Source organism: Quercus lobata, chromosome 10 (assembly GCF_001633185.2).
Source record: "Quercus lobata isolate SW786 chromosome 10, ValleyOak3.0 Primary Assembly, whole genome shotgun sequence".
Taxonomy (NCBI): domain Eukaryota; kingdom Viridiplantae; phylum Streptophyta; class Magnoliopsida; order Fagales; family Fagaceae; genus Quercus; species Quercus lobata.
The window spans coordinates 31,199,355-31,215,623 of NC_044913.1; the positions used below are offsets into that span (position 1 = coordinate 31,199,355).

A 16,269-nucleotide genomic window follows, 5' to 3' on the forward strand; every position below is an offset into this window, starting at 1 on the left:
AAAACACTCAAATAAAAAGAATTATAATTGGTGAGGCTTTGGATGCCAACAAAAATTAACAATCTTTTACGAACAGGACCACTAGTATCAGACTGTCGACTCACTTTTAGGCCTGACCCTCCACTCCACTTATATGCAACAATTTGGTCCACCATGAAGCTTTTGTCATCACCTTTCAAATAGCATCCACGTAGTTTTGAGATTTCAGCAAACGTATCATTTAGCCGTCACTATTTTGATATTTTGAAATCAACAATGCCATAATCGCTAAAATCTTCGCAATAATTTTCACAATTCACAAATTAATTTTTATATGGACTATGGATATCACTTTTTCAACCATTGACAATTTTTTATTAATTCTTATTTGGACTCTATATATTGCTTTTTTACCTATTACTATCAACCTGTTATATCAGTCTATTAAGAAATTTTGAAAATTTTTGTGCCTACGAAATATTATATTTTGAAATTTCAACTTACCAAAGGTGTGGTTGAAGCAATGATTATGTCAATGATTTATTAATTAATAATTATTTTAGCATGGTTGTATAGCTATTATTATGTTTTCTAACTACTACTAAATAGAATGGATGCACATGGGGGGTATCACTTATCAGCTGTACAATTACTGCATAGTCAAATACAACATCGGAGGTTGTATTTGGCAAACAATAAATTTGCATTGCCCAGAATGACTCATGTTGCAGCTGTCAAAAGTTACAACTATTTGTTTCACTGATTAGCGAGGAGGACAAAAGATGTAAGCAGCTAAGTGGGGGTCGGGTATGCATCATACATCTTTACCAAGGTAGGATAGGATACATATCCGAATGAATCTAAGCTTTAGCAACAATGAAAGGGGGTTTGGGAGGTTGAATCAATCTGAAGAGACATCACAACCAACCTATAAAAGCAACTATAACATCTCAACTTCAGACTAAAAAGTTGCAACAAAAGTAAAAGCACAAGTAATAATTACAACCACCATCATCCACCCAACAATAACTAATGGAACAGATATCCACCCGAGAGTATTAATCAAAAAAAAAGAAAAAGGAAAAAAGGAAAACTAGTACAATGGGGAATAAAATAAGCAAAAGAAAAAATACAATTGACAGTTGATTAAAGAAGATGAGGAGGCCCGGATTCAAATGATACAACCAAAACACCAGAATTTACCACGCAAGATATGGGCATAACAAAGCAATGAAGTTTCTTCTACAATCCATTTGGAGAATATGTTGGCAGGGCCCAAGGAACTCACCGAGAAGACACATCATCTGCTGCAACATTGATGTAATCGGGTTGTGGGTCCTGATCTTCTCGCAAGCTAGAACGGCATAATTCCTCAATGCGTCTTGTTGCTTCAGACATGGATGGGCGTTTGTCGGGATATTGGGCTGCACAATCTACTGCAAGCTGCAAGAGCTGAACCATCTCCTCCTCGACACTCTGGTACCTGAGGAGCTCAAGATCAAAAACCTCAGAAGTCCACTCCTCTCGAACTATGGACTGCACCCATCTGGGTAGGTCAACTCCTTCCTCATTCAAAAGGGCATGAGTGGGGGCCTTCCCAGTTAGCAGTTCCAAGAGCAATACGCCAAAACTATAAACATCTGCCTTCTGGGACACTTTCCGAGGGTCAGTGACTTCAGGGGCACGGTAGCCAGCAACTCGGTTGGGAGTGGCGGAGGGCCCAACAAGGTGTGCAAGACCAAAATCTGAAACTCGGGCATCATAGGATTTGGTTAGAAGGATATTGGAAGATTTTATGTTTCCATGAGAGATGTTGGCGCCTTGAGAGTGCAGATATTCAATGCCACGAGCAGCTCCAAGGGCAATGGCAGACCTGATTTCCCAATTCAATGGAGTTCTTCCTGCTCCTTTGTTTCCTGTATTGGAAATATAGAGAGAAGTAATGTAGTTAAGATAAGACTGATGAGGCATAGATTTTCTACTCTCATTTGGTTCTCTTTTATATGTCTTGTGTTTCAGTGATACAACATTGTTACAATAAGTAGCAAGAAAATTCAGGGGTTCTCCAGCAAATGGTTTCACAATTTGGTAGAAACTAAAATCTGAGATGCTATAATGAACAAATCAAACTGAGCCCTACAATAATTATGATAAGAATGCAGTCATTCATTGGATACAAGATTCTATGAAGACAAGGCAACAAGGGTCAATGCAAACCAAACGAGTACATAACCAAAGAAGGGCACTTTAACTTACCAACTAATGGAAGTCATCACTAATTACATTGAACAGGAAAATTCAAAATTAAGCAAACACTACAGCACAAACAACAAATGGAATCTAAACAAGTAGCCCAAATAGTCTTCTTGAAGATTCAAAAAGCAATTGAAACACGACTAAGACAATTCAAACCAAAGAAAAGAACCGATAGATTTTAATTCACGTTTCTTCCTTGGTTGTAATTTTTCTCTTGACTTTCATTACCTTTTGTAGACTAAAAACGAGAAAAATATACACAATAAAAGAAAACAAACCAAAGTAATCATCTTGTAGGAATGATGGATCAAAAGAAATCATAACAAATGATAACCAAAATGAAAAATCATAGCAACACACAGACCAAAAAGAAACAAGTATGATTATAAGAAAGAAAATGCTGACCATGTAAGAGAGCAGATAAGCTTCCCATAGCCATGTAATCATAGACAAGCAGCTTCTCGTCCCTGCTAAAATAATAAGCCCTGAGAGGGACCAAATTCTGATGATCCATTGCTCCCACAGACTCAATCTTGTCCCTGAACTCCTTCTCAGTAATTGTCACATCCTTCAACCTCTTCACAGCCACAACCGTCCCCATCTCCAAAACCGCCTTGTAGGCCGTCCCAAAAGTCCCCTTCCCCAACACCTCCGCCGAGGCCCTCAACAAATCCTCCAAATCGAACACCCTTGCCGCATTCCCGAAAAACACCAACTTCTTAGCACCAGCCCCTCCACCGTTTGCTTCCGCCTTCGCGGTCCCGGTCATAGCCGCAGCTGCCGCAGCAGCCACCGAATACCCATTTCCATACCCGCCATTCTCAACCTCCCTCACTGATTTCTCGCCGGGAATCTCCACTTCTGGGTGCTTCACCGTAGCAATGTCGACCGTGCTCCCCTTCTTACTACTACTCTTCTTTCGGCACAACAATATCAAAATTGCTACTAGTAACAGAAAACCCAATACAGATCCAATTGCAATACCCGCAATTGCACCACCAGACAACTTCTTCTTGTTGTTGCTTCCACCGCCAGCGCCACCGCCAGCGCTTGGAATAGTGGCATTTCCAGGACAAGAATCTAAGGGACCCCCACAGAGTGAGGTACCCAAAAACGAGTCCTTCGAAAAAGTCTGCAATTTGCTTGGCACAGACCCATTAAGCTGATTGTTGGACACATTGAACTGCTGAAGACTTGGAACATCAAACCCGGGTGGAATCGAACCGGTCAGTGAATTACTCTCCAAAAACAAAGTCTTTAACCTTGTCAAATTGTTGAAACCCGAAGAGATCTCCCCAGAGAAATTGTTGGAAGCAAGGTTAAGCCGAACAAGGTCATGAAGAGTAAACAGAAACTCAGGTATATCACCGGAAAAGAGATTACCTTGCAAGTACAGGTTGCGCAAGTTGACGCAAGCAGCGAGATCAGAAGGAGGTGAACCAGTGAGAGCGTTGAGACGAAGACTGAGAGTGCGGAGACGAGTGAGGTTTCCGAAAATGCCATTGGGAAGTTGGCCTGAGAGAGCCACACCAGGAAGACGGAGCACTGCGACTCGGTTTTGCTCACAAATAACACCAGCCCAAAGGCATGGACTGGTCTCTGTTATGTTCCATAGAAGGGTTCTCCCACCGACAGCAGAGCGAAGAGCCAAGAGTGCAGATCGGTCAGAGGCCAGATCTGGTTTTGAAAAAGGGAACAATATTGTGAGAAAAGTAAAAACCAAAATGGGAAGCGTTTGAGGCTTCATTTTGGGAACCCAGATTGGAGAAAACCCAGGTTGTCTCTACAGGACAGAGAGAGAGAGAAAGAGAGACAGGAAATGGGTTCGTGAGTTTTGGAGTTTTTAAGTGTAATTTCTAGGCATTGGTTGGTTTTGGGGGTTAGTGTGTGAGTTGGAGAAGCTGCATTTTTTTTTTTCCTTTTCTTTCTTTTGTCTGTGGGTTGAGAGGAGAGTGACTGACTGTGTGAGAGAGAGTGAGAAACACACAGAGGGGGAGAGAGAGAGAGAGAGATGTGTACAGGCTGGGTAGCGTGGTTAAGTTAATGTTAATTAGAGAGAAGCAGTAGTAGTAGTTGTGACTTGTGAAGGGTAAACTAACCCTACTTGTTGTTGTTGTTTTGCTTTGTCAGTTGAGTAGTCAACTGGGATTCCATTTTCCCTATCTTTTCTTTCTTTTTTACTTTCTTTGTCCTTGTCTTTCCTTTTTCTTTTTTTTCTTTTTACTTTTCTTAGTTCTCTTTTTTTTAATATAAGAAAGAAGAATATATCTCTTTTTTTGTTATTTGTTGGGGGAAGATGTGCGTCTGATCTTTGTATAGAACGCCTTAGCCAAACTCATTTTTTGGTAATCTGAATATTTCAGAACAATTTCAAGTCTTTTCCATTTTGTTCATTTCAATTTTAAGATTTTGTTTTCTAAATTCAATCATAGTTTTAAATAAGGTTACATTCATGCTCTTAAATTTGTAAAAATTTAATATGAATCAAGAAATGGATTTGTTTCAAATAGAGAATGGTTATGTCCAAACCATTTACAACAACTAGTCCAAAAGGATTGTATTGAAAACATGAGAGAAAAGAATAAGGTTTTTTTTTTTTTTTAAATATAGAAAACTCGGATTTATTAAGTAGAAATTAAAATATAATTTTGTTAATTAATCTTGACAGGCAGTAATTGTCTAAAAGACAGCACTAGCCTTATCCGTCTTAGTCTGGCTACCAACTACGGTCTACCATTTTTTTCATACACTCCTTTTAAAAAGTTCATGCGTGAATGTGAGCATGAATTGCAGTACTTTATACTTTTCTTTTGTTTTATTTTTTTATTTTTTTATGTACAGTACTTTATACATTATGGAATTACTCAAGTTAACTGTCAATACAACATTTTTCTTTTCTTTTCTTTTTTTTTTTGAATTTCATATTTCATTATTTCTAGTTGTCTCAGTCTATCATCAATTTATCGAAAAGTATTCAAATTATTTATTCAAAAAGAATAATCATTGCTGTATAAAAACGTCTAAACAATAACAAAAAGGAAGTAGAAATCTACATATTTCCTTCATCTTATAAATCTTGCTAAAGTCATTCATACCGGTTTATTGTTCATTTAATTTAACTAATATCACTGTGTATCATTGATCATTATACAAATTAGTTACCCAATTAATAGTTTAAAGCTTTTACGTTTTAATATATTAGCAACCTCATGTTAAAATAAAACTTCCTACAACGAAAAATAAACTGTCAGCTCGTACATAGCATTTTGTTCTTTTAATTGCCCTATGAATACCAATTCAATGTAAATCATTAAAGATAATGATATATGGAATAATTTTTCATGAATTTTATGATTTTAGGGTGGCTGCTCATGCATTAGCTAAATGGTTTGAGAATCAAGGTTGGTTTGGTTCTTTTGGTCTAGATTATGACGTCCATGTGTGTTAATTATGTTGAAAGGGAGGCTGCCTATTTTATTTCCTTGTAATAATTTGTTAATTATTGAATAAAATTTCAGATCGTCAAAAAATGGATAGCTAAGGGGGTGGGGTGAGGTTGAATCAGAGAAAAATTAATGCAAGATGAGGACAGAGCAAATTAGGAACAGAATGAGTTTGAGATATTTTATCATCATCTATATGACTTCGACATTAATGAGATAAGTATGAGAGAAAAAAAATATGTGAGCTTATTAGAAAAGTGAGAAAACAAGTAAATGGAGATTATACAAAATAAATAAATTATAAATTTGACAAGTATAAGAAATATTACAAATAAATAAATATATATATATATATATATATATATATATATATGCACACACATACATTTAGGGTTGGACGAGACAAAATAAGACAAACACATTCCCCTTCCATCACATCTCTTGGAAAGAAAAGAAAATTTCAGGCAAAGTATGGCAGGACAAGTCAATCAAGTGTGAAATTTTTGCCATCTCTAGGAGTCTATTATCCACTTAAATATTTTTATTTTTACTTTTTTTAGGGAAATTTTTATTTTTACTTGATCTAACTAAATAAATTATTTATCATGGTAAGGTTTGGATTTTTTTTTTTTTTGAAAGCCAAATAAAGGGGGCTACACAATGGAACTGCAGGATTAATCAATCTAACACTTGACATCTTCTAACACATAATCAAGAATCAAACTATAGTTCTCAAGGAATTAAGTATATATAATCGTCAAACTAATTAATGTAATTCTATCTTTTTATTTTATTCATTTGAATGCGATTTTGTCAACCTTTCAAATTTCAGTAGTTCAAAAAATGTCTTCTAAATCAACAAAGAAAAATAATATATACAAGTATTCTCTCTATTTGAAACTTTTAATTCATTCACAGTTGATTTTATTATATATTCTATTATTTAAATGATTGTGATAACGAATAATTTATTTTTTAGTGAGCTTACTTTTTCTACTTCGTATAATTAATACTTCTAATATTTAATAGTATGAACTTATATTTCTTGAGAATAATTAAACCTAGAGCGTATATCAAAGAATTTTTCTTTTTTCTTTTTGAGAAGGGTATATCAAAGACTTTTTTTTTATTTTTTTTTTTATGGGAGGGTATATCAAAGACTTGGTCGCATGAGATTTTGTTAACTAAATTAGATCAAACTTTAAGCTATACCAAAACCCGAATTACAATATCCAAATAAATAAACAAAGGCAGAAATAACAACCTATTTGCCCAATCAACATTAATATAGTTTCATTAATTTTTAATAACAATCTCTTCATTTTAAGTGTTTCAACTTTTAATTTACATTTCTCAAAAAAAAAAAACTTTTAATTTATACATAGGGTTCTAATGTCCATTCATATAGGATTAACGATTAGCCATTTGATCATTTGTGGAGTCGAAATAGATTTTTCGTTTGAAATAGTATTAATTGTTTAAATAAGATTATTTTGTTAGTTTCATTATGCTTTACTGGCACATAGGGTATTTATTTATTGGGGGGCCCCTATACTTCAAACGAGAAAGTCAATTTTGTTTATCCAAAATATGATGTATATATAAATAAATATATTTTATATTTATATATGATAATTACAATTCCATAAGATCAAGTGTCTGACAATCCAAAGAAAATAAAAGTATTATGCACATATAATACACTAGTTAAACAATAATTCTATGTAAATTAATATCAAATAATAAAATAGAGGATAAAAATTAAATAATAAAATGAGAAATACTTTAAGTTACATAATTTATAAATATATGTGCGGGACTGCAATCTTAAGTTAGTTTTTATTTTGTCTAAGCTCACGTGAATATGTGGGTGAGGTCAATATGTTAATTGTCTTCCGAAATGGAAGTTTAACTGATGATATTTTATCCTCTAGATCGAGGGTTGTACATTTAGCTAGATCAGTCACTTATTTTTTTTTAACCAAAAAAAAATGAATATATGAATAAACATCTTTATTGATAAAACATTTAATTTACATTTCATTGAATATAAAAATGAAAAATACATGACCTTAATTACATTCTAAAATATGAAAATTACATGATAAAACTTAGTCTAAGAACTGTTAATCTAATATCAAAAGTTAAGTTACAAAGTGGGAGTATTAGGAACCCACCCTACCTAATGTAATTGGTCTTCTAGAATATTTTAGGTTTGGTGTGTTTTTGGGGGGCTTTGGAGAGTTGAGAATTGAGTGATAGAGATTCCATCGTGCAATGAATAAAAGGATTACCAACTACCTTATGACCTTTATCGAAAACTTTCTCTACATTCCCTAGAATTGTGTGTTTTAAACTGTAAATGCCTTTTATTTATAAATGGACGAAGGCACGGGTTGATGAATTTGAGTGAAAATTAGACACCTAAATGCTTGAATCTTCTAAAAATCATACCAAAAGGAGATAAATATGAGTTGAAAATAGGGGGGAATTCAGAAAATGATTGGAGAATTTGAGGTTAAAAAATGGCTTGCCAATTACTATAATAAATAATTAATCAATTTTCTACAGTTTCATTTAATACACTCGGATACATTACGCATCTTTTGTTTGATAAATGTCCCGATAATGTCATCTAAAAGCAACATTGCACATAATGCATCATTGTATTTATACAGATAATCGTGCTCATATGACATATCATTCATGCTTATAAATATTGGGTATTCATACCATGCGTTATTGTGCAACATTATTCCATACTTGTGAATGTGAGATCACCATATGTCTATGCTCTAGCTCTGAAGGTTTCACTTCTGAAAATTTTTGGAAAACCCCTATACCCTGAAAGTGATTGACCAACCCTCCTCCTATGTGTTCATACTTCATAAGTCATAACCCTGGAAAGAGAGCCGTGCGTGCACCTTCAGTTAAATCTGAATGGTTAATTAACTAGGGCAAATAATTGATTCTTGCATCACAATTATAGGACATGGGTAGTTCTTTACCTTCCGCCACTGTCGTGCATTATGAATTTATTATAAAAAGAGTGTTGTTCAAATCACCCATGATGAAGTTTTTCATGAGCAAACCAAACATATTATTGGTCAATTGATACTTGTTTTGCACCATCTATTTCAAGACGTGCTACAACTTTGTCACGTCTCCGCTCAGGATCAACTTTGCTGATGTCTTTATGAAACCTTATTCACCATGCCACTTATATGATCTTGTCTCCAAACTCAAGTTAACAACTTGTTAAAACTTAGAGAAATGATATATATATTTATAACATTTTCACAACAAATTTTAAGTGATATAGGTTGTTATTGGTTGTTACTGATGAGCAAAAAAATAATTTAAGTTGTGAATTCGAATTAAAACTAATAACAACTTACCACCTATAAGTTGTTTTGAAAGTATTGTTAAAATATTGTAGACATAATATTTCTCTAAAACTTATTTGAAGTTTGAGGGGGATTGTCATAGTTATATACTTATATTAGCCAAATCCATCTACTGGCACAGCTGCACACGCTCGTTATATTGCACATTGTTGTTGTTTTTTATGAAACATTGTTGTTGTTGTTGTTGTTTTTTTTTTTTTTTTTTAATTAATATTAGGGTTAGCAATATATATATATATATATCTATGAGTTCAAGTTACACTTGCTGTAATTCTAAGTAATGTTACACTACTCAATATTTTTTTAATTTGATGCAAATTTTGATAAATTTACCGTTAGATTACATTATCTTCATATATTCTCCATACTTGCAAAATTTCAAGATGATCAACAAAGATTAATAGCTATGTCATCAATAAATTTTTTAAATTCAAGTTTTTGTAGTTTAAAATAATGCATAAAAGATGAGTTTATAGATCAAATGGTAAATAACATCCAATTAACATGAAAATTGACATGATTGTTAAGAACATATAGAACATGTAATTTAACGGTGAGATTTTCAAAATATGAATTTTATAACAAGTTATTATGTGGTGTAACATTACTTAGAGTTACACTAGGTGTAACTCTAAGCAATGTTACACCACTCAGTATTTTTTAATTAGATGCAAATTTTGACAAATCCACTATTTGATTATATTATTTTCATATATTTTCTATGCTTGTAAAATTTCAAGGTAAAAAAAAAAATTAATAGCCGTGTCATCAATCAATTTTTTAAATTCAAGTTTGTGTAGTTTAAAATAATGCATAAAAAATAAGTTTATGGATCAAATGATAACATCCAATTGTCATGAAAATTAGTATGAATGTTAAAAACATATAGAATATGTAATTCAACAGTGAGATTTTCAAAATATGAATTTTATAACAAATTATTGGGTGATATAACATTACTTAGAGTTACACCTGGTATAACTTTAAGTAATGTTACACCTTCCAATTTTTTTAATTAAATGTGAATTTTGATAAATTTATAACTGGATTACATTATCTTCGTATATTCTCTATGTTCACAAAATTTAAAGATGATCAAAGATCAATAATCATGTCATTAATTAATTGTTTAAATTCAAGTTTTTGTAATTTAAAATAATGCATAAAAGATGACTTTATGAATCGAATAGTAAATTACATCCGATTGGCATAAAAATTGGCATGTATATTAAGAACATATTGAATGCGTAATTTAATGGTTAGATTTTCAAAATATGAATTCAATAACAAGTTATTGGGTGGTGTAACATTACTTAGAGTTATACTAGGTGTAACTTAAACTCAACCCATATATATATATATATATACATACATACATACATACATATATGCCTCTCTGTATAGTTTTGATAATTAATATACACAAATATAGATTTTATTATTCTCATCATCTAGAAGAATATTGTTTAATCAAGAGTCTAGGCACACAACATTTTCCATACGTTCTAGTATAGTAGTATCATATGACTAACTATAGTTGATGCATAATTAAGTATTGAATTTAAATGAAAGTGATGTTTTTTCAACTATGCAACAAAACATATGAATAGTTGTGAAAATAGTTGCTCATTAATATTACTAAAATAGAAAAGCATGCAAAATTATATAAATATAGTACACTTACGTAAAAGTGATGTTGTCCTTAATTAGTATTAAAAAAAAAATTTGCAAAAGCAACCACAACACAATAACATGATTATCTTTATTGAATTATTTATTTATGAATAAGTTATCTTGAATCTGTCTACATTTTTGTTTTACAACACTGAGTGTGTGTTTGGAATGCATCTTTTCCGTGCGTTCATGTGCTTGACTAAAAAATAGTGGGTCTCGTGCACTGTTTATGGGATCCGCAAATACTTTTTTCAGTAAAAAAAACCTTTAAAAATTGGTTTCACGGTACTATTCACACATTTAAAAATTATTTTGTTATAATGTTTTCAATTTTCAATTTTCAGTTTTCAACAATAAGCAGTATTCAAACAGATCCGAACATGGTTTGCTACGTTTGGATGTCCTTTTGCTTTTGCGGCAAATATTCTTCAATTTTAGTCTAAAAAAGACAATATTCATACAAAATGTGTTAGTATTTGAAATGAATTAATTTAATGATTTAAATTAAATATTACAAATTAAAAATGTATATAATACTATATCATTTAAAATTTTAAATAACACAATAATCATAAAAAGTCAAATTTAAAAAATAAGATCTTCACCACAAATTTCTTCATAATTTTTTTTTTTTTAAAATCTTATACTCTCTAGTCCCTAAGCTACCTTAAAGGCTAAGATTTGAATAGACAAGCAAGATTCCGTAATTCTGACGGAAAATTGCTCCAACTTTTACCAATGTGACATATACTTGTTAGTTTGTGACTCTTCGATTGCCAATATTTTTGTCCACATTGTAATTTAAAGGACCACCATGAGTGTTTCAATTGGTTGACTAGAGCTTGCTTAACTAGGTGCTTTAATGCTTTTGTCCCTTTTTAGTTGAGTATTTGATGACATCAAATTTTTAGTTGCTGTTTTTGAACGGAGGAACTCGTCTTATGGTTGAGAAATTATTGTATACTTTAGAAGTATCATAAATATGTATTTCATTTTCTCACATAAATAATGGGTCTCACTAATTAAATTCATAATATGACCCATTATTCATGTGAAAGAGAGAACTACGTATTTATGATACTTCAAAAGTACCTAATAATTTTCCCTTATGATCATGGATAACAATCAATAGAAGATTTTTATAACAAAAGTTTAAAAATTTTAATTTTAATTTAAAACTATTAATAGATATCAATAAGATTCATAGTATATTGCAACACCTAGAGGATCATGTTAAGTGAACAAATTAAAATACACTAAGTTTCTAAATCAGAAATTGTGATGAAGGGTTAAGGGCTTACAATTTTTGACATGCATGGAGAATTAATAAATTCTTAACAAAATAGCATACTTTGCAAACAAAAAAGGAAGAAAAAGAAAATCGCATTACTCTAGTGGATAGACTTAATAAAAAAAAATTGGCCACTTTATAAAGTAAATATTTCAATAAAGCTAGGATCACAATAAAATTTTAAGCAAAAATGCAAATTACATCTGTTAACTTTGTCCAAAAATTATTTTAGTCTTTTAAATTTGAAGTCGGTTATTTTAGTCCAATAATTTTATACCAAAATCATTTTAGTAATTTAAGTTTGAAAATTGTCATTTTAGTCTTATAATGTTAAACACAAATCATTCCTATCCTTTAAGTTGGTTGTTTTGAGTGATTTTGGGCAAAGTTATTAGACTAAGTGAGTCTTTAAAGAACTAAAATAATTTTTGGGTCAAGTTACCGGACTAAAATGATCAAATTCGAACTTAATAAACCAAAATCATTTTTGGGCAAAGTTAGTGGGTATAAATTATATTTTTACCAAAATTTTACAACTCCCTTCAATTTTCCTACCACTTCACATTTAGACCCACCATAATTTGGAATTAATTATTTTTTTTTTAAGTGATCCATGTGTGAGGCGGTAAGCAAATTAAGGAATATAATAAATATTGTTATAGATTTTTATTGGAGAAGTACTATGTATATTAAAAATATTTTCACAAGAATCACAACAAATCTTACGGTATAAAATATTATTAATTATTACTGATAAGTAAAAAAATAATATAAGTCATGTAATTAAATTACAACCTGTATCAATTGTACTCAGGTTTTGTGGAAAGTCAAATGAATATGCTAAGTGCTGACTTGTTTTTTTATATTATGAAACTGTCAGCATTTCACTCGGCCAAAAAAAAATCTGTCTGCATTTCCGCCTTGTTTCACGTTTGCAACACGTTCTTAGTGCATAAGCAAGCTCTTAGTTTTCTTCTATCGAAGAAAAAAGGCTCTTACTTTTCTATACAAAGAAATGTCTCGGTAAAAGTAAATACAATATGCATTTTGGCCTTCCAATAGTAAATTTATAAAAAAAAATTATAAATAAATAAATAAATAAATAAAAAGGAGGCGGTTCAATCAAATCAGTAAATGCTAATGGGAACATCCAATCATCCATGATATTCCCTTCCTTTTTTCAATAAATCTTAAACTCGCATGCCTCAACCAAATTACATGCAGCAATTAGTTGCGCAGAACGAGTTATAAGGCAAGAAACACACACACCTGATGTGGGACAACGCCCAATGATTTTTTCAATAAACCTTATTCCCTTCTTTTTATCCCTTCGGAAAAATAGATAAATATTGTAAAATTACACATTTAATAAATTATTCAATACCTTTATGACTAATTTAAAATTAATTGTTTGATAGCTTTATAACTAATAAAAAAAAAAAAAAAAAAATCAAAGATGTATGGACTAAAAACCAAGCAACCCAATTTGGGCTGGGTTTCTATCTGGAACAATTAATTTTATTAGAGGTGAATCTTTGAATTTATAGTTAAGAAATAGAAAAATGCTCAAGTAAAGAGAAGAAACTTTAGGGCTAAGACTGTTGACAAAAAAATTATTTTCATTTATTAGCTTTTTTTCATTCCAAAGAAAGTCACTATAATGGTCTGAATACAAGATGAAATTCTCCTTAGGGTTTACAATGATCTCTCTCTGCTCTCCATCTCCCACCAATCCCACAACATGAGGGATATTTTCCTATTTATAGTTCTAATACTTCCACCTTAGCCGTCCATCTGTAGGGTGGACGATCCTTTAGGCAAGATACGTATCACATCATTCTCCTTTCCTCCTTTTAAGGCTAAGCTAAGTAGATAACAGGTTATTGGGACACTATTCAGAGGGATATTTAGCCATTAATGCGGCATGCTTGATTGGTACAATACATTTAATGTGGATGGGACATTGGCTTCGTTAGGAAGCTTCTTCCAAATCTTGTTCGAACTAATTATTGTTCCTTTCACCAGTTATCATCCTAGGCACAGCCTGACAATCCCCAGTCCTCTTTGTGTTATCCCGAGCTTTTTCCTTCCTTAGCTTAATCTCCAAATTTATACTCTCCTTGAATTACTTGTGCCCAAACATTCTCTAGAAATGCTCATATGGGCCCCTTTTGGCTCCAATCTAGGCCTAGTCTTCTTTAGCTCATCCTCGACCACACAAAAGAATTTTAAAATAAATTTTTATTAAATTTTAAATTATAAATAATTTCTTATTAAAATACGAGGATAGCCGTTACATGTAATCCATGGTTGAAAGTGTATTTTTCTATTTTTTTTCTCAAAAAGAATTAAGACAATAATTATGAATAAAGGGAATATATCATTTCTTCTTTTTTTTTTTTTTTTTTATAGATGCTATAGAAATTTTAACTTATGGTATCAGTTTCATGATGATTGTTCTTATTATCATGACAATACACCAATTAGTTTTTGGTGTAAGCTAGTTTTAAACTCCAGGTCAAGAAATTTTACCAATTGAACTATCTAAAACTCACCATCTATTTTTAAACATTCATCTTTTCATATTTCTATATTTTTAAGGGGCCTTTTTGTATATTTGAGTCATGAGTATAAAGCTCTAGACATTTCAAAAATTTTGAGTATGTTTCTCCTTTTTATTTGTAGATGAAATAAAAGTCTCTTTGCAATGATAAATATTTAGGTATCATAAGTTTTATTATAATTTAGTAAAAAATTTATGCGTGCACATAGACTTTTCTTTTTATTTTGTTTTTCATGGACTTTTCAAATCATGATAATTACACTCATCTATCCCTACAAATTGGATATGTAAATTATAAGTCAAGAGTTTTGTAGTTTAGTGATTCAATTTTCCCCTCTATTATTAAAACTAGGGCAAAAATTGTAAATTACACCCCTAAAATTTGGAGGTGTTTAGATTTTACACCTTGAAATTTTAGAATTTAGAATTTACCCCTTGAATTTTATACCCTAATTTTTCAAAATTTGGATTTTGACCCTTGAAGTTTGGGGGTGTGGAGATTTTACACCTTCAAATTCTATAACTTTAGGGTGTAAAATCAAAACACCTCCAAACTTTAGGGAGTAAAATCTAAACACACCTAAAATTTAGGGGGTAAAATCTAAATTCTAAAATGTTAGGGTGTAAAATCCAAATACTTCCAAATTTCAGGGGTTAAAATCTAAATTTTGAAACTTTAAAATGTAAAATCCAAACACCCCAAACTTTAGAGGTGTAATTTGCAATTTTCCCTTATATCTATTAAGAGTACATAACCAACTGTGAGTACTACATGTTATTCACTATTTGATTAGTAAAATTATGGTTTTTTTATATAAATTTAAAATTCAAAAATAACTTGAGACTGAAGAGGTAATGAATTTCTTATCAATAATTTACATATTTAAACTCCTTTTGATGACATGTAATGTATAGAAAGCCTAAATCAAAGTTGTAATAACATAAATTTGTGTTATGTCATTAAGAAGAGTTTAATGAGATAAATGCATTTCTTTAACACTTAATGAGATAAATGCTTTTTTTTTTTTTTTTTTTGTTATAGAGACGTGATATATATAAAGCAGGAATCCATATTGTAGTAGCCTAAATTTATATTATGTCATTAAGTAGAGTATAATGAGGTAAATACATTTATTTGCAAAAACCTCAAATGGTAATAGCTTTAGTTTGCATTTATGTAGTTCATTGCATATGCCAATATGGTAAATGCATATACTAATTGTCTATAGATTCTTATAAAAAAATTATCTTTAAGTATGCACTAATTCTACTTGAAAAAAAGTATGCACAAATCATTTATTTAAACAAAATTTATATAATTATTTATATAAATTTTATATAAGAAACTACTTTTATTAGTTGGTTATTATACAAATAATAATTAATAAATAATGATAAATATATAAATCTAAGGAATTTATAGAGTTCTCTCTCTCACTATATATATATAGACACACATGATCAAGTGCTGTAATTTTTTGATAATATTACATCACACAATAACTTTTTGATAATATTATATCACCCAATAACTTCTCATTGTCTTTAGACGCATATGTCAAATTTTGTATTAATTAAATGTTATATTCTATTTGAAATTAGTAAACTTAATTTTTTTTTGGTAAAAAAAAAAAACTTGAAAATAAAGATTCAATG

General features: G+C 30.9%; 1 protein-coding gene across 1 annotated transcript; it reads right to left on the reverse strand.

Annotated features, from left to right (window-relative positions):
• Nucleotides 1-910: 910 nt before the first annotated feature.
• Nucleotides 911-4,285, reverse strand: LOC115963598 (probable inactive receptor kinase At1g48480). Its single transcript, XM_031082667.1, has 2 exons — nucleotides 2,641-4,285; nucleotides 911-1,895 (listed from the first exon to the last, which is right to left on the reverse strand). The coding sequence occupies exons 1-2, from the start codon at nucleotides 3,980-3,982 to the stop codon at nucleotides 1,264-1,266; spliced, it is 1,974 nt and encodes a 657-aa protein (XP_030938527.1). The 5' UTR covers nucleotides 3,983-4,285; the 3' UTR covers nucleotides 911-1,263.
• Between the last annotated feature and the right edge of the window lie 11,984 nt (nucleotides 4,286-16,269).

Excerpts from the sequence above, each read along its gene's own strand:
- LOC115963598 (XM_031082667.1), bottom strand. The coding sequence starts at position 3,982 with ATGAAGCCTCAAACGCTTCCCATTTTGGTTTTTACTTTTCTCACAATA. Across the intron at positions 1,896-2,640 it reads CTTATCTGCTCTCTTACATG|GAAACAAAGGAGCAGGAAGA; the intron begins GTCAGCATTTTC and ends TTTCCAATACAG.